The sequence below is a fragment of the Pyrus communis genome, chromosome 6 (genome assembly GCF_041283825.1).
Source record: "Pyrus communis isolate YQ-2024b chromosome 6, ASM4128382v1, whole genome shotgun sequence".
Taxonomy (NCBI): Eukaryota; Viridiplantae; Streptophyta; class Magnoliopsida; order Rosales; family Rosaceae; genus Pyrus; species Pyrus communis.
Genome location: NC_142570.1, coordinates 19,881,990 through 19,907,962, shown reverse-complemented (window position 1 = coordinate 19,907,962; position 25,973 = coordinate 19,881,990). Strand labels below are relative to the sequence as shown.

At 37.1% G+C, this 25,973-nt stretch overlaps 1 protein-coding gene, 1 long non-coding RNA gene and 1 pseudogene across 4 annotated transcripts; all 3 read right to left on the bottom strand.

Annotated features, from left to right (window-relative positions):
- Nucleotides 1-1,252: 1,252 nt before the first annotated feature.
- Nucleotides 1,253-4,734, bottom strand: LOC137709746 (uncharacterized). Of its 3 annotated transcripts, XR_015963667.1 has the most exons (4): nt 4,560-4,734; nt 3,572-3,646; nt 2,408-3,364; nt 1,253-2,302 (listed from the first exon to the last, which is right to left on the bottom strand). It is a non-coding gene; the product is annotated as an uncharacterized LOC137709746 (long non-coding RNA). The 3 variants fall into 3 exon arrangements; XR_015963666.1 differs by having other exon boundaries at nt 1,253-3,364; nt 3,542-3,646; nt 4,560-4,733; XR_011064925.2 differs by having other exon boundaries at nt 1,253-3,364; nt 4,560-4,731.
- A 9,346-nt stretch (nt 4,735-14,080) lies between these two features.
- LOC137711161 (uncharacterized) lies at nt 14,081-17,854 on the bottom strand. The gene is made up of 4 exons (XM_068450369.2): nt 16,220-17,854; nt 15,258-15,404; nt 15,034-15,150; nt 14,081-14,922 (listed from the first exon to the last, which is right to left on the bottom strand). Exons 1-4 carry the CDS (start codon nt 17,759-17,761, stop codon nt 14,314-14,316), a joined length of 2,415 nt encoding a protein of 804 aa, XP_068306470.2. The 5' UTR covers nt 17,762-17,854; the 3' UTR covers nt 14,081-14,313.
- A 6,815-nt stretch (nt 17,855-24,669) lies between these two features.
- LOC148696407 (PKS-NRPS hybrid synthetase cheA-like) lies at nt 24,670-25,973 on the bottom strand (annotated as a pseudogene).

Sequence of the window (25,973 nt, the reverse complement as noted above, 5' to 3'; positions counted from 1 at the left end):
AAAAATATAGAAACACTCGTAATCGCATCCTCTACGCTTTGAGTGTGGGTAATATGATTGTTTGAATTTTTAAAACCATACAAACTCTCATGAATAGTATTTTTATAGGAGTTCAAAATAAACAAAATTCATAATCATTAATGTATAAGTTTGAAAAATGTGAAAGCATAATAAATGTTCATAATTGCATCCTCAACGCTTAGATGATGGTTACATGGTCGTTTAGATTTTTAAAACCCTCCAAATCTCATGAACAGTGATTTTTATTTGAGTGCAAAATTAATAAAAATTATTGTAGAAGTGTGAAAAATGTAATCACCTGTAATGAAAAGCTTTACAACTTTCATGAAGGGGTCAACTCCATTATTTAGTATGTATATACTAATTTAGTATTATGTTTTACATTTTTTTGGGTCAAATTATGGTTTTCATTTTCATTTTTATTGATTTAAAATTTATTTTTCTTAACGGGTAACGAGTCAGATCATATTACCTGATAATATTAACGGGTTGATTTCAGGTTGAGTCATATTACCCGTTTACTTTAACGGGTATTACATGACACAACTCGTTAAACTATCGGCTATGACACGAACACGAGAAACACAACACGAATGTCAGGTTTACAATTCATCTCAGCATCGCACATTGTGGTGGCCAACTTTCGTTAGGTATGATTTGTGTTCAATTTTAAAGAATAATTTCAAAATAATTTTTGATCACAAGATAACTGATGAACAGATAAGATGAAACTAATTCTTAGGATCCTCACAAAGAGGATCCGGATATGATATGTTCCTTAATTTTTAAGGATAAAGAAAACAGTTATAAAAAGTTATTTTGATTTTTGCTTCAATTTCAGACTAACCTATTAGTTAAAGAATATATCAAGGAGATAAAAAATTTTAAATTAAATTTGCAAACCAAATGATGAAGTTGTTGATGATTGGATTATTACTTAAGCGTTGATTAATGTGCTTATTTCCTACTGGTGACACATTATTTGGTTTGCCAATTTTGTTTAAAATTTGGATAATGCTAGAGAGGCCATTGTTGATTTGGCATTGCAGAAAGTATTTTAAAATCTTTTTAAAAAAGTCAGGGCTAAAATTGTTTGGTAAATGAAAAAAAAAATTTGTTAAAATCATGGGTCCAAACAGTAGAAGCAACTCTAGCCCTGCTTCTGAAAACAGCATTTTTTTTTTGCACAACACAACTCCAAACTAGTCCTAAATGTGTAGACTGAATGATATGAAAGTTAATGATTGAATTATTATTTAAGTATTGATTAACATGTGTATTCATATTAATGACACAATTTAGTTTATAAATTTAGTTTACATATTTAATCTATCTAATATTATCATTAAAAGTTTAGTTTCTCTAACATTTTCAACTTTGAACCTATGCTCAATGACGCTAGAGGCCAAGCTTCAAATCCAGGACCTCTCTAAACATAGGAATTAATCCGCACGTGGCCTAAATGATTTTGTCAAATTGCTACCTAAATATCATGTAATTCTTCCTGATTAGTTGCCAAAATTGCTGACCTTTGTCGCTTGAACACAAAGCATATATATTACTGACCTTCTGAAACCTAAACTCTCTTAAGAGCACTTGTTTTGTCGATGAAGTTCTAATAATGAGCAACATCCTTTAATTCTTGAATCAGTCAAATTTCACGCAATTGGATTGATCATGAGGATGATGTACTAACCATCCTCGAGGAAATGGTTGTTGATAGTGTTAGGTGTGAGACCGGCAATTTTAAGGCTGGTACTTTTGCAATGGTTGCTTCCAAGATAAGGGAAAAGATTTCTGACATTAATATAGAGTCGAAGCATATACAAAACAAACCCAAGCGTCTGAATGAAAAGTATTCATCTGCATATGACATGATGAATACCTCTGGATTTGGTTGGGATGATGAGAAAAAAATGTGTTGTTGTGGACAGTGACGAAGTACTACAACTGTGGGTGAAGGTACATTTTGTTTCTTATTTTTTCTCAATTAGTTGCTTTGAAAGTCTTAACCTTGATTTCTTTGGGTTCTTATTGTAGAAACATCCTAATGCATCTTGCAAATCAAATAAGTCATTTCCGTTGTATCCACGCTTGTGTACGATGTTCGAAAGAGATCCGAGCCACGGGTAGTATGGTTGAATCAACAATAGATGCAATCGAAAACATGGGGTTGGAAAATGAGGATTGTGGGACCTCCAAGATGCCTCTGACTTCACCTACCCATCTCCTTCTGTTGCATCTCAACCTATTAGGAAGAGGAAGAGGAATAGGAATGATCCTGATGCAAATATTGTAGTTATTATCAGTGGACGCTGGAATAAAGCAATTACTGAAATGAAGTAAGGTGAAAGTTATACTTTCGAAGAAGCGAAAGCCAGGTTACCTTCTGAGCTTCAGGCCATGGGTCTCCCATACGATCAAGTGCTAAGAATTTCAATGAAGTTAGTGAAAGATATCGATCTGATGCTAAGAATTTCAATGAAGTTAGCGAAAGATACCGATCTGATGCGTAAAATACACATCAGATTGGTATCTTTCACTAACTTCATTGCAATTCTTAGCACATGATCATATAGAAGACTCATGGCCTTAAGCTCAGAATGTAACCTGACTTTCGCTTCTCTAAAAGTAAAACTTTCACCTAACGTCTTCATTCAGTAACTGCTTTATTTCAACCTTCATTGATAACAGCTACGATATTTGCATCAGCATCGGCATCATTCATATTCCTCTTCCTCTTCCTAATAGGTTGAGATGCACTAGATGTAGCGGAGATGAGGTAGTGAAGTCGAAGGCATCTTGGAGGTCTTACAATCCTCATTTTTCAACCCCATGTTTTCGATTGCATCTGCAACTGATTAAGCCATATTACTCGTGGCTCGGTCTCTCCCAAACACCGTGCACAAGTGTGGATACAACAGAAATGACTTATTTGGTTTGCAAGATGCATTGGGATGTTTCTAGAATAAGAACCCAAAGAAGTCAAGGTTAAGACTTTCAAAGCAACTAATTGAGAAAGAAAAAGAAACAACCCACAGCTATAGTACTTTGTCACTATCCACAACAACACATTTTTTTCTTGTCATCCCAACCAAATCCAGAGGTATTCATCATGTCATATGCAAATGAATACTTTTCTTTTAGATGCTTCAGTTTGTTTTGTATATGCTTCGGCTCTATATTAATGCTAGAAATCTTTTCTCTCATCTTGAAGGCAACCATTACAAAAGTACCAATCTTAAAACTGCCGGTCTCACACCTAACACCATCAGCAACCATCTCCTCGAGGATGGTAAGTAGTACATCTTCCTCATGATCAATCCAGTTGCGTGAAGTTTGACTGATTCAAGAATTAAAGGATGTTGCTCATTATTAGAACTTCATCAACAAAACAAGTGCTCTTAAGAGAGTTTAGGTTTCATAAACTTATGTTCGAATGTTAAAGTTGATATAACAAAGTCGACAATGAAACACAATACCATAAAAAAGAAAAGAACATGTATTTAAAACAATTCACCAATGAAAAAGTTGAGAAATACGCACGAACCTCCAAAGTAAGAAAGCATCTGTATCTGGAAAGCCTTTTGGCTGAATTCCCCAACAATCTAAAACGACTGGTACACTGAAGCTCAAAAGAAAGAGAAAATATTCAGCGAGTGGACTAAGTTTTAAATACACAAATCAAATACAAAATTGTATCCACACAATTGCAACACACTGTCGCTCCGTAATTCTTCTATGCAAAAACACACAACACATAGATACGACATTCTATATCCTAAAGAGAATAAATAAATAGTTGGCCAGAGACGAAAAGATAGCTAAAGTGAAGAAATTTGAAGGAAAAAAAAAAAAACAAACAACCATAGCTATTAACCACGAAAAAGCGACACGACTTAAAACCCTTTAGTAGATTCCTAGTCTAGATTACGAATATGCTACTGTGTTTTACTATAAAATTCAACAGACCATCTCTTACAATCACACACACACTAGTAAAACTGCTTGCACGTCACAATTTTTCAATACACACAATTACAAACAAACACACCAATCAAATATACAAACTAATCGCTATCCACTAATCAAAGATATGGGTTAAGAGCAATCACAGGAGCAGATGAGATCAAACCCAAAAGACTGGTCCTCACAAAAGCAGAGCTCTTGCATGGCAGAACCAACTGCGCCATCCCAAACCCCAAACAAACCTACTTTAAGCACTATTCTCTTGAATCCCAATAAGTAATCAAAGTTTTAACGAAAACCCAGATGCCCAAAACCCCAACAAAATCCCCAAGAGGCCCTAAAACCCTACATCAAAAATGACCCAGATGAAAAATGAACAGAGCCCATTGATACTGATACACTTCTTATATAAGGATATATGGATAATGCAAATTATGTACCCAAAAATTCAATAAAATAATAAATAAAAAAACCCTTTAAACAAATTCATCATGGTTTCAATTGAATCAGATAAATATTGTAAAAAAAAAATATTGAGATTGGAATTGGATGGTTTCTTGTGCAATTACCTTGTGCGATTTGATGATCAAAATGCAAGGAAAACCCAGAGGCTTTGAGTTCCACTACGTGGGGAAGAGAAAAGAGAGGCTACAGGAGAGCAAGAGGAGGAAGGTTGCGAGAGACCTGAGAGAAAAAAAGGCTGCGGCAGATAAGATGGAAAGAAGATAGTAGAATTTTAGGTTTGTTTTATGATTTGGATGGTGTAAATATTGAAAAAGATAAGGGGTATTTTTGTTTTAAAATTTTATAATTTTTTGTCCCACAGGGTGAAATGAGTTGTTCTAGGGGGAAGGAAATTTAACCAAAATTCATTCCACATGACAGCGTGTCCCACTGCCTTTGGAGCACCAAACGTGAGACAAGCGCGTTTTATACCATCCCACGTACCTAACAGTACCTACTTATCAAAACTTGCATATTCATTTTCGTCAACTCCACCAGAATTTGTCAAAATGACTCATGTCAGAGTTCTTAGGTTTGGTTCCGTATTTATTGGAAGAAAAACACGATGTGGGGAACACAATAACCTTAGCACAATTATGTATGAAATAAATTAAATCTATTAAAAACGCCTAAATTCGAATTTGTATGAAATTGATTCATTATATAATAGATTAATTGTATGGGTTATTGCTTTTAGTACTAAATCTTTTGTTGAGTTTTATTTTTGCGAACTTTTAGTTTTGACTTTGCCCTTGCAGGACTTACTTTAGATCTCGTTGATGTCTTTTGGGTTCTTTTTTAATCTCATGTTCTTTTCTCCCAGTCCATATTTTCAATTATGATCATAGGACAAATGAATTCAAAAGAGCGGGACTATTACTTCATTTGCACTACGGCCATAGTTAAAAATAGAGAACGTCTGATTTATGACCATAGTTAAACTTTTGGATAAATTAAACAAAACTACTTCAACTAAGGGTCGAACCACAATCTCATATTTCATATTTTAAATATTACAATGTCATAGGTCAATTTGTGAATTTGTTGTAATGTTAAACCTCCGTTAAGTTCTCTGTCAATTTGATAGTTAAATGATGATGTGGCAGATGTGGACCCACTCCTTTAAAATAAAAAACAATTAATTATTAATAAATTAATAATTTTTATTTAACAATTAAAATTAATTATAGGAAAATACCATCTCCTCCTTCCTCCCAAAAATCACCCCACTCCTCAGAAATCGCCCTTCTTGTTCCTCCCCTCACTCCCTCCTCCCTCCCCTTCTACCTCATCCTCCTTAAACACAGCCAATTTTTCGTCCTCCTCCGGGAACCACTGATGCACCGCCGATCGCAAAACACTGGTCGTCCCCTTTCGGATGGAGATCAACCGCCCCTTTCCCGCCGGTTCCACTCCGACGACTACGTCGACTTCCTCGCCTCTGTCACCCCCGAGGCCCTCGCTGATTCCTCCTCACTTCAAGTTGCATCCAATTTTTGTATGGGTTCTTAGAGAACATAAATATGGAGGAGCTCCCTGCCCCATCCCTTCCTCCGTCGACCCCCGCTCCCTCCTCCAAACGTCGATCCACCCAACCTCCTGCAATTTTCCTCCGTTGATTCCGCTCCCCACCTTCGAAAACTTAAATATGGAAAAAAGAAAACCCACGTCCACAGATTATTTTTCTCGCTTTGCCACATATCTCATCGATTGCACCCTTGATTTGGAATTAATCGATTGCATCTTTTATCGCCGTCAATGTCACTGCGACAACGGATTCAACGGTTGATTGCGGGACTAGGGATGGGAATGGGTTCGACGGTGGAGAGAGTTTGGAGGATGGTGACTGTGTTTAAAGGAGGATGAGGAAGAAGGAGGGACGCATGAGGGATTGAGCGGAGACGGGGGCAGTTTCTTGGGAGAAAGGAAGAGACAAATTTTTTTTTTAATTAATTTTAATTTTTAAAGAAAAAATTAATAAAGTTTTATTTCAAAAGAGTGGATCGCTATTATCAAGTCATTATTTAATAGTTAAATTGATAGAATATCTACCAGTGCAATGAATTCATAAGTTAAGATATGACATTACAATGTTTAATAGATGATATATGAGATTGTAGTCTGACTCATAGTTGAGGTAGTTTTGTGTAATTTACATTAAATTTTTTCTCTTCAGGTTACCATTATTGGACAAGGATTGTCTGCCCTCCCTTGCCCTCACGGTTAAACCACGTCAACATTTTATATTACTATTCATTTTTGTCTTATTATCTCTATAAAAAAAACAATATAAAATATTAACATGATTTAAACGTGACCACACAAAACAAAAAGGCACGAAAGGACACCGAAAGTGAGAGGGTAGACAATCCTTGTCCACCATTATTTCTTTGCCCTACATGTCATGGCTTTGCTAATAAAATGGAAAACAACGTATGATTTAGTTTTTTTTTTTTTTTTTTTTTTCCCGAAATGTCTGATTTATTTCAACTCTTCTGTTTTTGATAATTCCCTTGCCCTTTGTTTGATAGGATTTGGGTTTTTAACCGTTGATATAAAGTATCTCATTCCAATCATCAAGTCATATTTTAACTTTTCTTCAGTTTATTTTTGTCTATAGGTACACAAAAATATGCAAATTTTGCTACAAATTGAGCGGCTTAAGGACAATCTCTGTTTAGAGAAATTAGTTTGACAAAGAGAGGACATGGATATGGGAATATGATTTGTTTTTATATTACTTTGGGACGAGTTTTGATATTTTAGAGATTGATTGAGTTTGTGGAGATTTTGTTTTTCACATCTTCCTTTGTATTTGAACTTAATCATTAGAACTAAATTTTAATTTTTAAATTATAAGACTTCAAGATGCGACGGTTGGAATCTGAGAGGGTTAAGTATGTTGTTGCGAACCTAGGCATTGCAAGTCTATGATTTCCTATTTGTATTATTTGCTGAACCATATGTACCAAATGTAATTAGGAATTAAATTTAGTACAAACTACATGCAGATGGAGAAAGCGATATATAAGGAGAGCCAAAAAATACTTGGAGACAATCAAATACTGCACAAATTGGTGACAAGTTGAGTTGATGAGTAAATGACTCTTTATTTTACCTTTTTTTTCTTTGTTAAGCTATTTGTTTTAATTTACTCATTTTATTGTTGGATTCAAAAGCAACGATGACTGCCTTCTGTCAATCAGTTTTTGACTTTTCTGCAACCTTTTAAATAGTTTTTCTCTGTATTTTTTCAGATAAGATAGATAGGCGCACGTGATTAAGAAAAAGACCAAAAAAGGCCTGTTGTATGTGTGCCCCTAATTCCAGCTAATCTTGGTGATTCATAACAGCTTTAATAACGATAATCTTTCTATATAAATTTCTCATTGATCAATTAATTATTTTTTATTGATTTTCAATTTTCTCACTATTTTTTTGTAGATTGACAATGTGAGATCCCATATCGTCCAGGGGAGTGGATCATCTATGCCTTATATGTACATGCCCACTTCCATTTAGCATGAGGCCTTTTGGGAGCTCAAAGTTAAGCGAGTTCGCGCGAGAGCAATCCCAAGATGGGTGATCCACTAGGAAGTTCTTGTGTGAGTTCCCAGAAACAAAACCGTGAGGGCATGGTCAGGCCTAAAGCAAACAATATCATGTTACGGTGGAGCCGAGCCTGGAATGTGGTGGAGCCAGCCCAGGATATGACAGCCAATGAAAATTTGAAGCATCAATGGAGATTGCAAAGTTGATGTCAACATGTACACCATGTAGACTTTATGTGTGTTCTGAATAGTGTAAATATTGTTATGTAGGCTTTATATTTTGACATTTAAGTTGTTTTGTATTTTTCTACTCATACTTATGTTTTTATCCACTCTTTTTTTATTTACATCTACATCTTATTGTTCATGGACTTTAGGTAGGAAATTGCATTCAAAATCCTATATTGTTTAACAATTGCATGAATAACATACAAACTATTAAAGTAAAACTAAGAAACATGACAAATTTTCAAAACGTGCATGATAAAGAAAAGGTCTATCTCTTGCAGAATACATAAAAATATATCGTGACAACTACAACAAAAAACAACTGACGCAAGACATTGTTACAGACGTGTACCGCCTGTGATTAAAGAAAGGCCTCTCGCACGTGATGAGATCCTATTTATTTTCAATAATCACTTAAGAAATATAAGAATATCTAAAGTAACACATCTTTGAAGCACGTAACGTAGTGATGCAAAAAAGCCTCTTGCATGTGCGTGAGCGTGTGCGAAGAGACTAATAATAATAATAATAATAAAGACAATGCAAATGAAAATGAAAAATATTAAAAAGCAATAATAATAATAAGAACAATTGACACACCCCGACCCAGAAAGTCCACTTGAATTCCGAATCGAGTTTGTGCTGGCTGACACTTAGAGGGTGACGAAGCCATAAAGTGTAGTGTAGTGGAAAAAGAATGTGAATAAATTAAACCTAAAAATGCCTAAACAAAAGAGTGCGCGGGTAAGCAGGATTGCACCCATTTCACACGCGATGGTAGAGCATAAGAACAGTATAGTAATTAGGGTGAGGGTTATACCACTAAAGATAACCATCTACTGAGATTTGCCAGAATCCTCGTTTACACGTAAGCACAGCTACTAAACCTGGAGGGGCGAAAAACAAAATTGAGTGGGTTAACAAAACAACATTTTGTAAAGACCTTTATTTTCGAATATACTAACCCCTCGTCGTAAAACAAGTATAGTTTCCTTAAAACATACTACGTAAGTATGTAAACAATAATACAACATCATTATAACTAGAAATATGCCAAGTCATGTTATATCAAATGCCACAGTAATATAATCATGTGAGAATCAAGTATAGCTAAGTGCTCATCCATCTAAGCTAACACACGAGTTCAAACAGATAATCTCTGACACAAACAAGATTGGGTGTAATCAATACGCTTTAGTACTACGATCACGTGAAGGCTGGTGCAGAAGCACGATCACATACAAGTCAGATTGCCTAATGCAATCTACCCGACAGGACTGGCACCTAACTTGGATCCAAGGCGAGCAAATGGTGCTGATGTGAACATACACGTGAAGGACTGGCCTTGGCCCTGGGGCGAGTACTAACATCGAGGTGCAGCAGAAGAGCATGTACAAATATGTATGAATGTCATAATAGTAATATCGCAACCATATAGCAGCATTTATCACAATTAATATCACAATAACGATACTTGGCAAAATAAGCGTAAAAGTGAAGTAAATACGCATTTATGGAAACTATAATTATGTATAGGTATAAAACAAACTTCCCATTCACCTGGAGTCTGCGCTACAACTCCCTAGCACGAATATCAAGGTGTCACGAACGATCGTCGCCTAGAACAATTATCAAATCACGTTTCAGAATTCTTATCGATAGAACATGCAACTCATGTAAACATCCTTACGGACGTTCTAGAATGATTTGAAACCCATTGACTAAAAGTCAACCGTTGGTCAAAGGTCGACAGTAGGGTCCATAACCCTACATAACTCGATCTGGAAGATCCGTACCTTGGATTTCCGATCTGTAACTTCCAAAGATCCACATTATGCTTCTAGAACAACATCCTAAAGTTTCGGAACATGAATTCATGCAAGGACCCCATGACGGCCAACTAGGTGGTCAATTACGAAACTACATTAAAACATCATTATTTCACTAAACGGATGTTAAATATAGAGTCAGGGCTTCAAAATTAGCCTAAGATGGTCAGGTGGGGTCTCGACCACGCGCTGCCACACGTGATGGCTGACCATCATGGTTTGTCGGAAAAATTTCACTATTTCTAAAAATTCTCAAATTTCACATAAATGAATATCTCAAAGAGATGAACAACTTTCATACTTGCCACGAAGTCCAAAAGTGGACGAAAGATGGTCAATTTTGCCCACAAAGCCGGTAGGTGCCTAAAGCTTCCCGGCGTCGATTCGTTGTCGACGGTGGTCTAACGGGGTCAAGGTCGGTTGGGTTTTCTCCTGGGATGATGGGCTACAAAGCTTAAGTTGTGGCATCATCCATCACTTTGCCGATTTGCCGAAAAATTGAAAAGAGTGGTCGGAGCACTGTTGATTTTTGTCGACTTTCGTGGCCTCAAACCACCACATACCGTGGTTAATCAAGATGGTTCTTGGGTGGGTTTTTGTAGAGGGGAATGAGAGCTTCAAGATGGCGGTGGTGGCGTCGAAAAACTCCACCAAAGTTCACCAGAATCGGCCTTGGAAAATGGGAGGTCGAACTGGGTTGCACTGGTTGAAAGGCTGACGGGAATGGAGGGGAGAAATCCCTTTTTTTCCTGATTGGCTGTTGCCCTCTCCCTCTCTTCTAATTGGTTCCTTGTCCCTTTAATTTAATTGGTCCACCATTCCCTTATGTGAAGGCTGATTAGGCCTCATCCCACGAGGTGGGAATTTAATTTAATTAAAACTAAACTTTGAATAACCAAATTCAAACGTCCATAATTATAACGTTATAATCCGGACTCGCAAATAGCTTTCGTCTCTGCGTTCGTAGTGACGGGTACTACGAGGATACGCTGAAAGAATAAGTCCTACGTTACTCTAGACGATGGTCAACAGAAGTCAAAGTCCTTGCCTCTAGGGCATTTTTGTAAATTCATGCTTTTAAAATTAATAAAAACGTAAAATTAGGGATAGATTGTCACAACAATGCAAATGAAAATGAAAAATATTAAACAAGCAAGAATTTACTAACAGATAGATGATAGAGGCTTGCAAGGTTGCAATATCCTTATAGACGGAAATTTGGCCTCTACACTTGTGTAGTAGTTCTTGTAGGCTTCTGTCACCAGGATTCAACTATCACAATCAAAGTCCTTGCACTAGGGCATTGATTCTATCGAACGTACTGAGTGTTTCTCTCCAAAATATTAATGTTATATGAAAAGTGGGTTGTGAAAAAGTTGATTTTTTGAATGAAATGGGTTGGTAAATTTATAGACGTGTTCACGCCTTTTGGACAAGAATGAACTACTGCCTTTTACAGTTGTGTCGTTTGATTGATAATTGATCATTTCAGTTGCAACGTTTGATTTGAATTCAAACTCATAGTTATCTATCTATATATATATATATATATATATATATATATATATATATATATATATATGCAATCAAGGGACAAAAATTTTGACAAACATTTTACACTCTTTTATAGCCTTTTTATCTTGTAACATTCAATGGTCTTGATTAAGAGTTATATAGAGGATTTTAAACATTAAATGAGGTATAAATTTATAATTAAGAAATAAATAAAAATTAAAACTAAGAAAATAATAAAAACTGAGGGAATAATAAAAATAAATAAAAAGTCCTGCATACATAAGGAAGAAACTAAAATGTTGTTTGTCTTGGATGCAATTGAAGAAGCACGACCTTCCGAAATGCTTCGTCCAACCTCAACACCTCAAGTTCCTATCTCACGTTGTCAAATTTAGTGTTGTTCCTTCAATTGATCGATACAAAATTCCGATATAATTATATAAAAGAAAATCAAATATCAGTTTGCTTCAAGCCTTTGTTCCTCGCTCTTTCATTAAATTGACAAAATTAAACCCTAAATCAACAACTCTCACTACCTTCCTCAAATTTTTCATACAATAAATCTAAGTGTGGATTTGAAATAGAATCAAAGAGGTTTTTGAAGTTTTCACCCACAGATGAGAATGAAGACTCAAAAAGACTTGAAGGTATTTTGCACAAATCAATGGAGGCCTTTGTGTGCAAGGTTTTCTTCGTCTTTTTAATTTTTAATTATTTTTCTAGTTTTTATTCCTTATCAGTTTTTATTCTTTTTCAATGTTAATTATAACACACGTATCTAAGTCATTTAATGATTAAATGAGGACCTTTAGATGTTATGTAATCTAACGATTTAAAGGAATGTCAAAATGTTGGTCCCTTGATCCTATCCCTACACACACACACACATGTATATAAGGATTGGATTAATTCTGAGACCCCAAGACCCGAACCCTTATCTTAATTGCTCTAATTATGGGCTGCATCCTAATCCATATCAAAATCTTTTAATCTATACTTAATTCAATATGCTAAGTCTAATGGTGTAAGACTTATGATTTAAATCTGCAAAAACCAATCCACCAATGCGGATTAAAATGAACTCGTTGTTTTTTCCATTCAAAACTCCAACGATATAGACCAATACGCCTAAGGTAAACCAGCAAACACAAAGTGTTCCATTTTGGTTAAAATTTTTGAAACAGGCAGTGTGTTATCTTGAATACGCTTGCAGGCCTCGGCTCCTTCTTGGATTCAACAAGAATACTATTATTACGATCTATATGTACTATCGTCTATACCATCTTTCTAATAGAGATGGAACTCACATGTGTTGGTAGACCATACGTCTATTATGGAAATAATATAAATAGATGGTATTGTGTAGCACTACTCTATATTCAATCATTAGTTTAAGCCTCTTTGGGTTCAACAAGGGTTAAGAAAGTTACAATTTGGGGTCAAAAGATTACAGATTAATCGAATGTGTTTCTAAATGCATCAACTTCACATGGTGTTAATTTGCAAGAATTAGTCACTTCAACAGTCATTTATGGTTGCTAGACCTAGAAACTCTATAGCAGCCGGCTTCTTGTTTCGACCTAGGGTCGATGGCAACCCTCTTCCTGTTCTCCTAGCCTTAATTTTGCTTTTCGCTTTAGTATTTCAGTTTATAAGTGCCTCCTTGGTGAGATTATTTGTGAGTATCTCCTACTGATTATTTTAATTTTGTGTTCATGTGTATCGGGTTCTCCTACGTCTACTTTGTTGTTTCTAGTGGTTTCGCTCATTGTGTTAAACACAAAATTCATGTTCGTATGTTGTCTATGGACCTAGCTAGCTCCTTTCCAAAGTCGGTACTGCCTCATTGTTAAAGAATGTCCTTATGTTTATTATATTGTGGTTTTTGTGCATAGGAATTCTCAAGTTTCAAAACGCGAAGTGTTTGCCTCTTCCACCTGGAGTGAAGTTCATTTCGCTTTCGAATGTCATCTCAATCTTCTAAATTTGGGTGTAAATGCTTTCAAAATTTTGATGCTTTTCTTTGGCCATTCTCAGGCACGTGTCACCCTCAAATACACCAATACGGTGGCAACTAGTTGGCCAAGTTGGCCTTTTATGTTTTGATGTCTTCATTTGGATTGAGAATCTCTCAGATTTTATTCAAAAGCCCTTAGATGAAGTTTGCACCAATTTCTAATATTATAATAAAACCGTTATCTTTTCGTCTGAAAAAGAGTCTTTCATGGTTATACACGTGTAAAATGTCTTGTCCCGAACATCACATTTCCATTCTACTATTAACTTAATTTGCACCTTAGTCCGGATTCATGGTTTCACTTAAGGGCGAAACCGTTTTTTCAAAAACACAACACAGCAATAAGACACTAACGGTATCGCCCATATCACATGTTACAAAAGCATGAAGAGCATGATAGGGGCTCGAGAAAAAACATTTGCCTCTACCATTCTACAGATGCAAAATTAACAAAATCAAAATTGCTAATAAAAAAAAGTGCACACAGGACAAAAACCCCTGTTCCTTTTTCCCTTTCTATACACCTTTTTCCTTTGTTTTTTGCTGGAAATTCTCCCTCGCACTTTTTTCTCACGAGTGAACAGTTAATATTTAACTAATTGAGATTTAATTAAATCTCAACCGTTAATGTGCAGGTAAGCAAAGCTCTGTTTTCAACATCCTTGTTCTAACCCCTAATCTACACCCTTTGGTACATTCCAAAAGCTTTCTTCAATATAGTATACACAGCAGACAAAAGCAAAACCATTACAACCTTCTTTGACGCCAACATCCTCAGATTCACCCTCAATCCATGTTTCCTCATTAGCTTCACCACTGCCACTCCCAACATCACAAGCCAAGAACCTACTGCACCCAACACTGCCTTCATCGTATCCGTCAGTCCAAACACATTGCCCACAACATCGCTCGACACTTCCACATATGAAGGGTCTGCTTGGCTGCTCTCCGACTGGTTTAGTCCAAGACGCTCATTTATCCAACCGGAAAACTCAACAAGTAATCTCGCCATCCAAGCAACCTCATCATCGGAGATGGGGCGCTTCATCCAGTCACCCTTGTATTTGACATCAGCCAGAGTGTGGTTGCCAACTCTCCTGGGCTTGAATATTTCATCACGGGGTTGCGGAGGCTGTTTTGGTTCAGGAGAAAATGACAGTACCTTTACAGTATGCCCACCAAATACATAGCTCACCTGAGCTTTCAAAGAGTCTATGCACTGAAGGTTGTGCGCACCATTATCACCAGAAACAGCTAGCAACTCAGCTTCTGCGCGTAATATGAACAACTGCAATCACAAAATCATGAAAATTGGATGAGATCTTGTCATGTAAACAGATGTATTTAATTTAGTAAACATACACAAATAGAGAACAATAAAAATGATAATAATAAATACCTGAAGCAACTGTTGCCCGCCATCTTCTCCATCACTGAACAATCGTAAATCTTTATTCCAATTCTCATGCAAGAAAGACCCATCTGCATCACTCTCAGATAAGCCATCCTCCCAGTCCTAGGGATACCAATAGATCATACACAGAAAATCAGTCAAACACTAATTCAAACAGTTAGGCAATCAAAATTCTAATGCAACACATTAGACAAGAGAAGTAAACCTACCTGGAGCTGTTCGCGAATTGGAGTGACAAATCTATATAACCAATTACGCATCGATTTTCCTGATCCTGCTTGTTTGGAATGAAAAGCAGTATCCACCATCTTTAAAAGGTCCATGAGTTCTTTGGATGATGTCAATATAGTTAGGATCTGTACAGAAATGAAGAATAATCAGAAACAAAAATATTCTTCATATTTATTTTTGACAGATAAAAGATTAGTAATGCATAGGAAGTTGGCCAAGGACCTGTACGAATTATCATCACATTATTCTCAATTAAGTTTTAACATATAGTACTAGTTTTCAGTAAACATGTTGATATGACCAAAATTTCCTCTTACTGAAGTTTTAATACCGAACTCTGAAACAATGCACACTGTATGATCTTCAATTCTCAAGAATCACAAATTTGTTCGTATGAGGAATGCATCTCGACAGGCCAAAGCTCAATAAAACCCTAATAAAGACGTAGCCAAGTTGGAAAGTTTGAAATTCCAATAGAAATGAACAATAGTTTGATATGCGTAATTTTATTTAGATGAGAATTTGCAAGTCATAAACTTGATGGACCTCCATTTAATTCATCAGCACTCATCACTTCTATACTTCCAACCATAAAGCGTAGAAAAAAAATAAATCACCATCATTAAACACCTAATCGGTCACTAAAATTAGCATTGACAGTCAGAAGACTTAGAGCTCAACAAATTGGTCCTGGTACTGACGGAGGTTCCAGTCCACTGAAAATCATCAGATATTCCTCCACCAGTGGTGGAAACATAATACTGTTCGAAACTTATGATTAATAAGCTTACCATGCAACTACATTCATCCAAGGCAACCAGACAGTTTAAATTCAAGATTGAGCACAACAATACGTCTCTGGAATCATAATCAACAGGAGAAGAAACTCAATCTTAACAAAGGTAACTAGATTAGAAAGAGAAATGATTAAGAATCTGACCTTCAATACCATCTGGACAATTATTTCTGGATCAGTGTGAAGAAACTTGTGGGCAAACCCAATAAAATGCATAACCAAGGAACTGTAATACAAGTAGTTGGCCAGCACATAACCCTGCCAAGAAGATGTAAAGCAACGGTCTTGAGGCTGCGGGCTATCCTTTCTCCCGTTCTTAGTTGATCCGTCAAAAACAGTATCAAGATCTGAAAAGTCATCCAAACTAATATCCCAAGGTTCAATATAGGTAATCCAAACCGAAAACACCTCTGATATATTTTTAATCGAAGCCCCCACTGGACAAAACAAGTATGTCCTCAATATAAACCGGTACAGCGGCCTCTGTATCAGCAAGTTCCAAGATCCGATACCTGGTGAAACCGCCACTACATCCCTCAACTTGAAGGCATCAAATGAACCCGGCACTCTCCACCTCGGACTCCCATAGTTTTCCATATTCTCATTTCCATCTCTATGCACGACCAAACCCAAATTCAAGTACTTCACAAACAACTTCACCACCTCTCCTAACCCGGGGGTTGGTGGGGTCTCGCCCAAAACTGATCGGAATGGGAATGAAACCCCAGATGACTTGCACAGATTAACAGGTAGCGGTGAAAAATCATTATCAACCAACCAAAAGTTCACCAAAGCATTAACAAAAAACTCTGCCTGAGCTATGACCGAGCTATCATATCCCGATGAGTAATGCAAAAGCGAACTACGGTGTGGCAGTTGCTGATTCAAATCAGTTCCACCAACAAAAGCACGAAGATATGCATACAAAAACCTAATATATAAGTTGCATTCAATTTTAACCTCCGCCCCGCGCCTAGTGCTTGAAAAACCAGAAATTGATGAAACCCAATTCTCAAATTTAAACCTTTTGTTCCTTTTTATAGAAACAACATCACAATTTTCGCCATTTCCCCGACAAACAGGGTAATAAGCGAACCAAAACATGTAATATTCAAAGACATTGAGCTGGAGTTGATAGAAATTGGGTTTAATTGAGTCTTCCTTAACCCTATTTTTGAAAATTGGGGCTAAATCGGATAATACCCGGCTATCATTTTCCGACGAGAGCATGAATCGGACCCATTCCGGCAACCGTTCAATAGGGAACACGTATTTGACGAGGGAGAGGCGATCAACGGCGGATATTGCGTTGAAGAGGAGGCTGTTGGGGGCGAGGAGGGCGAAGAGCCTGTTGGCTAAATCTACGTCGTTGGACGCTAGGACGGTATCAATCCAGCCGTTGGGTGAGGAGGAAGGGGAGGAGGGCGAGGGTTGTTGCTGTGAAGTTGGTTGTGGCAGAGGCGGCGGTGATGACGTTGCATCCTCGAAGCCGAAGATCTTGCAGATGAGGGTTGGGAAAGTGAGGGAGAAGAAGTGGCGGGATTGGTCGGGTGAGAGGGAGTGCAGGAAAGACTCGATGGAGGCGCAGGTGGAGGAGATCTGGTGCGGGGCGGAGGAGGCGAGGATGGTGCAGGCGAGGTCTTGGGATTTGGAATGGGAATCGACGGCGTACGAGTGCGGGAGCATGGTAAGGTTTGGAGGGTTTGGCTTTTTTCAATGGCCGCTAGGGTTTTTGAAGGGGAAGAGAGAGGGAGAGAGAGGTTTTGAAAGTTTTCAAATGAGAGGAGAAAAGGGAAAGCTCTGGCGCGTTTTCATAGGGGAATGGAGGGAGGGGGTACGTGGCGCTAAATTCGGAGTCTACGAGTGTGACGTGGAAGTGGAAGCGGAACTGGTTTTGGGAAAGGGATCCAGAGTCCCAATCCACTGAATCAGGAAATCCGTGCTATAGAAATTTGATCCAACGGTTATAAATAGGGGTCACTTTAAAAGTTATAATAACTTCAACTATTGGATCAAATTTCAATGGCACGAATTCCCTAATTTGATGAATTAGGAGGAAGGAATCTAGAGATGATCTCCTTCCATGGTTTTGGGGTTCACTCAAATGCTTTGGTTCATTACAAAACTTTTTTTTTTTTTTTTTTTGTTTAAAGATAGGGGTGGGCACGGTGTGGTTTCACCCCTAAATGGGACCGAAATCGAAAAATATTAACGATTTGGTTCGATATGGTTCCGCTTAAATTTATTACTAGATCCGTACAGTTCGGTCTACATCAGTTTCGATTCAGTTGTTGCAGGTTTATGATTCCGAATACTAAATTATTTGAACAACAAATCATCATGCATTCAAATACATCTTCTAAAAATGATTATATAAAGTTGCATACAACCCATATCATTTTTAATGCATGTCTTTGGTTAGTGGCACCAAGTCAACAAAAAGAGAGAATTCAAAGAAATATGCATTGGTCAGTCAACTTTAGTTTTCTCCATTGCATCCTCCATAGCCACTTGGGGTGGGCACGGGCCAGGCCGAGCCCAAATTTGGAGAGACCGGGCCGAACTCGTTTTAAAATGGAATGGGGCTGGCCGGGCCGGGCATAAGAAATTTGAACTTTGGAATCGAACCTAGCCCGGCCCGTTAATAACGGGCCGGTTTGGGGTGGGTCAACAGGTTCTTTTTTTTTTTTTTTTTTTTTTTTGAAGAACAGTTTAACAATTACAGAACTTTGAGCCTTGTAAACAATCTCTAAATTACAGAACTTGCAAACAGTTTCCACTATCAATAAAATACTCAACGTTCTTTCCAAGTTTGTGGATTCAACTCAAAGATTGCACAGGTTGCTGAAATGCCCAATAGGTTCAACGCAAAGCTTGTAGATTCAAGCAAGTTTGCAAATTTACACAATACATAAATAATAAATTCCCATTTCAAATTTCAAACAATATGAAATGCCCAATAGAGTGATCATTTGAATCCTAATCCCTAAATCCCAATTTCCCAATTCCTATGAAGGCAAATTTATGAACTGGGTTTGGGGTATTACGAACTGCTCAATAGAGTGAGAGATTGCAGAAAACCCTAACTCCCAAATCTAGAAAATTAATCAGAGAGAATCAGAGATTGCGGGAACCCTAAATCCCTAAATCCAGAAAATTAACAAGAGTTAAAAATTAAGAGTTCAGAAATTATATTACCTTAAATTGGGAGGAGATGAGAAGATGGTTGCTGATTTCGATTCGCAATATGGTGGTATTCTTTATGGCGGTGATGAGGTGGTCACAATCTGGAAAGATGACGGTGATGATGGTTGTTGATGGTGGTCGCCACTCACGATTCGCCAGAAAGAGGGAGACAAAGACGAAGTTGAGGGCTGTGGTCAGAGATGGTGGTTGTTGATGGATGACTGCAGTTGAAGACTCGATTGGGCTCGAGTCGTGAATGAATGGGAGAACAGGTCAAAGACTCAGACTCTGAGTCTAAGATGAATGAAAACTTCCAATCATAAAATCTCATCCAATTACCTCAAGTTAGAAACGGGCCGGGCCGGGGGCCCGTTCCCTCATATGTTTAGATCCGCCCGTCCCGTTAATTTTGTATACCAGTCCCACCCCGCCCCGTTTTGTGTTTTGAAATTTTGGACTCGCCCCATACCCGCCCTGACCTGCGGGTACATGACCCGTTTGCCCACCCCTAATAGCCACTCCATTAAATTTCTTCTAAGATTCCTAGTTTTCTATGCATCTTTGTTGGTATTCTAAGCATGTCGCCTCGCCCTACGGGTTAAGGGTAACCCCGCCCAATCCACCCAATGCCCAACCCTACCCTTTAATTCTTGGCAAAAATTATAGATGCTCTTATTGATTACCAACATATGGTAGTTTTAAGTGATATTATTACAATTTAGGCCGCACATCACTCAATATGAGCTAACCTCACAAGAATACAGTAGTACGACAACAAAACAAGAGTAAATTTTAATTCAGCCCAAGAGAAAATGGAAAACCAGTAAAACTCAACCATATTCCTAACCTCAGATATGAGAAAAGATAGAGAAAATACCAAGGAGGGAGGACGGAGGACGAAGAGTCATGAGTTGTCGCAGAGGAAGGATGACGAAGGCCGTTACAGAGAGCTAAGGTTGTGGGCTGCCTGAGGTATCGCTGATATTTTTGGATGAAAGGTCGTGAGTGAGGTGGTCGGCTGAGTGAAAAAAAGAATGAAAGTCTAAAAGTGTGAAATGGGGGATGTGAGGCTATGAGTGAGGTGGGTGAGCCCTAATTGGGATGGGATCCATTGATTTGCAACTTGGTGAAACTAATTTTTCAACCAATTATACCATGACATGTGTGTATATATATAATTTATTTATTTATTATTAATAAAATGGTTCAGTTTGGTTCCGGCAGGTTCTTGTTCATTCGAAACTGGAGCTGGAATCAGTTTGAACCGATCTGGTTCAAATTTTGACTCAAAGTTGACCTTTTCTGGTCAACACGGCTCTTTTTGGTTTTTTTTTCTTCATACGGTTTGATGCGGTTTTACGCTTTGGCGGTTTTTATGCCCACCCTTATTTACAAAGAAAATTTGTTTGGATCAGAAATGGGCAAGGCTCTACAGATTTGGACACGAGATGCCAATGAATTTTCTAAAAAATAATGCTAAGAAGATCAAATTTTAAAACTAAATTTACAAATTAAATGGTGTGTTCTTAATTAAAAATAAACACAGTAATCAATACTTAAATAATAAACTAAATTTTCAAATGATTTTTTTTCCGTCTTTTTATCTTTGTTCTAGGCGAGTCTAATTTAATTTATAGAAGGAATAAAGAAATGAAAATTTTTATCTTTTTTTATTTTGATGTAAAGATATATTTATATGGGAGCTGTTATTGACACTCCTAAAATATCAATCCACACTCCATCTATATTTTTAATTTATCTATTTTAATTCTTTTGATGTGATTTCTAATTTTGCCCTTATATTGTTTTTAATGTGCCTAGAATTTTGAAAACCTCATTGAGTATAGTTTGATGACTTAAATAAACTGGTGGGAATGTTTAGAGCATCTCTAATGGAGATGTTAAATTTAGATTGTCAAATTTCAATTAAGAGTTGACATGGCACTTTGAATGCAGATGCTAAATTTTCATTTTTTCAAATGATGAGTCAAATTTTTTTTTTTATTATATATTCTAGGTCCTATTGGGACCTGGGGACCTCGGAAATCATGTGATCGTGACCGTTCATTGTATATCGTGCAGTTAGAAATCGTTTTAAATTTAAAATTAAATATAAATAGTGACACATCCCGACTCGGAATATCAACTAGGACTTCGAATCGAGCTGTGTTGACCGACACCAGGAAGGTGACGAAGCCATAAAGTGTAGTGATGTGGAAAATGTGAATAAATTTAAACCTAAAAGTGTCTAAATACAAGAGTGCGCTGTGAGTGGGAATGAACCCAATTCACACGTGATGACAGAGCATAAGTACAGTACAGTAAAATAGGATGAGAATTATACCATTGATGATAATCGCCTACACCAAGATTTGCCAATGATCCTCGTCGGTACGAAAACTCTGCTACTAACACCTGGAGGGGGCAAAAAACAAGGGTAAGTGGGCCTAAAAATAAAGTTTTAATAAAAACCTTTTGAAAACGTTATAACCCCTCGCTGTAAAACCCGTATAGTTTCCAGAAAATAATACTACTACGTAGGTATAAAAACCAATGCACAAGAGCAGCAAAAACTGAAGTATGCCATGTCATAATATCTTAGCAATAATAAATGTAAGCCAAGTATGAAACCAATATAAAATAGTATGCCAGTCGGAGTCACATAACGTGACCTGTACAATTGGACTTGTAGCTCATTAATTTAGGCTAGCACATAAGTCAGAGTCACTTAATGTGACCTGTACGACAGGCTGGGTATAAATATGTACGCTCAAGTGATACGATCACGTGAACGTTGTGTGATAATTTAAGGGTCACCTACAAGTTGGAACCACCTATTGTGGTTTGTACGATAGGCTGGCACCAGACTTGGATACAAGGTGAGTGTGCAGTGTAGGAGGTGAACAATCACGTGAAGGCTGGCCCTAGCCCCGGGCGGGAGCACTAATACCGGGGTGCATCCATGATGAGCTCTAAATAAATGTGTGCATATCAATGCAATACAACCCATTCAATCACATAACACTCACCTGAAGCTTACTTGAGTCTCTGTAGCATCACACAATACAATTCACAAGTGTAACAATGCAATATTTAAAATGTAACTTATTTATGACATGGCAAGCAAAACATAGTTCCATATAAAAAAAGATGTTTCTGGAAACCGTAAAGTTTATATATACATACACACACACACACACACACACACACACATATTATAAAAAGGAAAAAGACCTACTCTCACTTGAGGTCCGCGCTACAACTCCCAAGCACGAATATCGAGGCATCACAAACGATCGTCGCCTAGACCAAATATTCAGTCACGTCTCAGAATTCTTATTGATAGAACACGTAACTTACGTAAAACACCTCTCCAAGGATGTTCTAAAATGATTTGAGACCCATTGATCAAAACTCAACCATCAGAAAGATCCGATTCGAGAAGATCCGCACGTCGGATTCCCAATCCGTCAGCTCCTATTGTCCTCAAATATTATGAATAATAACCTACTAAAGTTTGGTGATGATCCAACGGTTGGATTGTCGATTCAAATAAGGATCAAGTGGCGGACCTTAGAGAAATTGTACCCAAACAATGGAATTTCATTAATTGGACTTCACCTATGCAATTGGAGTATCAGACTTAGCTTAGGAAGGTCAGGTGGGGTCTCGCTCCACCCGCTACACACGGCGGTCGGCCGCCCTGACTCGCCGGAAAAATCAATTATTTCTAAAAATTCTCAAATTTCACAAAAATAAAGATTTCAATGAGTAGAGCAAGTTTCATACTTGCGGCCAAGCCCAAATTGATCAGAAAAAGCTTCAAATCTCCAAGAACCCGTCAGAACCCTAGAATTTGGGTGTTCTTCTATTCGATCAATCCGCAACACCACCGCCCCTAAAACTGTTTGGGCTTTGTTCCTGATCTCCAGAGAAGTGTTTTGGTGGTGGTGATTGAAGGTAAATGTTTTAGAAATGGGTGGATTGCCGCCTAGTATCCACGAAGCCGTGCGTCGGCCTTCATGAAATTGGAACCAAAACTCTATGTTTTTGGGCTGAGATGGTGGATGGGAGGCCACATGAGTGATTTTTAGGTGATGGATGGCGGTGATCAACAATAAAAATGGCAAAAATTTGCCACATTTGGGTTGGGTGGTTTGCGGGTGTATGGACCGACCGGAAGGCTGGAGCCTCCTTTTTTTTTTTTTTTTTACTTCCTGATTTCTTATTGGTCATTACCCTTTAATTTGATTGGTCCCTTATTCTTTGCTTAAAACTGATTGGGCTTCTTTCCCATAAGGTGGGAGTTCAAATAATTTATAATCTAAAATGTAAGTAACCAATTGCAAACGTCCGTAACCATACCGTTATAATCCGGGCTCTCAAACAGCTTTCACCTGTGCATTCGTACCATCGAGTACTACGCAATTATGCCAAAAATAAAAAATAAATAATAAGTCATATGTTTCTCTAGACGATGGTCAACATAAGTCAAAGTCCTTGCCTCTAGGGTATTTTCGTAAAATCACTCTTTTTAAATTTATAAAAACAAAAAATTAGTGACGAATCATCACAAATAGTGCCTAACGAAAATTGACCGTACGATATATGATGAACGATTATGATCACAGTATCCCTATGAAAAGGATCATCCAGATCTTAAATTTGTTATCTTTTTATTCTATTAGACACTTTTGGCATCTCTGTGGAGATGATCTTAGATTTTGAGCATGTTTTTCTTTTCTTGAAGGCCTCACTAATCTTTCATTTGAAATGGATTTAGCTTACGAAAAAAAATTGCAGGGATTTCTGGTAGATTTATTTATTTTCCTAGATTTGCTACAGTAACAAAAAAAATTGATACAAAATAAACCAGAAACAATGACCCCAGATTTGAATTTCCACAAAAGAACCATAAGTTCAATACAATAATATAACCCAGAACACAAAAGAGAACAATTTTCAAAATCTGAACGCCATTACTAGAATCTCAAACAAATCCTTGAAAAAGTCAGAGGGAAACAAAATAAGATAAAATATAAAATCCAAAGCAGCAGAAGCCTGAAGCATATATGTTCCCATTTGCATGATACCAAACTCTAATCTGCAATTGCCTCTACATCTCAAATCAAACACACAAATATGTATCAGCAAAGTGCATAACCTGTCTATCATAATACCAAAACAGTTAGAAAAACATATGTAAATACGTCCTATATATTCCAAGTACATATCCAAACTCACATTAAAATACTAATGATAAAAAGTGTAGTTATTTGCAAACTTTAGTTGTTACACATACAAGAGAAATTTCAGTTGAGGGAAACACAATTAATTTCAAGTCCCTACCAAAATGAACGTGATTTAAAAAGTAATTAGAAAAAAAGAACCTACAATTATATCTATGTTCAAAATCTGCAATCATAGCACATAAATCTTGCAGCTCTACTGTTGAGTTCGCATGTACGATGGTTATGGCCAACACTGTTAGAAATGCTACATTTTTGGGACTTCTCAACTATCTCAAATGACGAAGGTGCAGGCTGCGTGGAGTTAGTTTCATTTCTCTTCTTCGACTTTGATGGACGACTTTGATGAGCTTGAATAATAGGCTTAAGAATTAAGGGAAAAGAAGCACCAAGAAATTGGGAGCTGCCTTTTGATATCTTCTTTTTCAGAAAGGGGTATTTTTTTTGTACTTCGATTTAAACATTTGACAAAAGATTACTTATTTCATCTCTATCACCATCCAAGTTAACATCACAAACATCACTAAACGATCTTGTATCAATCCTCCATTGCTCATGTACGTCCTTCAATTGCAATTCCTTTCTCATTTCTCTAATTATGTGTGCACAAGGAAGGTCCATTGTTTTGTTTTTAAAATGGCCGTACATTGAGATTAAACATCAGTGGATATTGCTAATTCCATATTGCTTATGTAACTCATCCAATGGAAACATAGATACATGAGTAAGTTGTTTAAAGAAGGGTATTCGAAGACCATATGACACGAATCTTATCTCTTAAGAGTCGAACTTTGATTTCTTGAAATTGATTTTCAATAGCAAGACAAATCTTTTCTTGCACCTCATGAAGGCCACCAGTTGAAACTTGAAGATACTTCTTTAACATTGCATGTGCACTTTCTACTTTTGAACTAAGAAGATTACCAAAGTGCAAAACCTGCTTTGTCCATGCACTTACAAATTTTTCTTTGAAAGGCAGCCGTGTAGTTGTAATATATTTAAGAATAGCATTATTGTACTTGTCTTTGTATTTTACTTCAAAACGATTCCAATCTTCATTGAATGATGATTCATCAGGAGACTGTATTAAACTAGTCCAAGTGGATATCAAAGTAACCCATTCATCTTCATTTTCAAAATGAAACTTACAATTTGTAAGAATATTTTTCTCGATATGCCATACACATAAAATATTTGTAGTTCTTGGGAAAGACACTTTCTATAGCTTAATCAACGCCAATTCCCTCTCTAATATAATTGCCACTAGATGATTATCAATTCCCAGGAGTTTACTAAACATTGTCAGAGCCCATACATAGATCATCTTCCTCCTCCTTTCGCATAAGGGCAAAACAAGAATAAAATTATGGGTTGAAACTTGAGACCCCAGTGATATCAAACAATGACATCTTGTACTTATTAGTCTTATAGGTGCAATCCATCACAAAAACATTTGAGTAGCT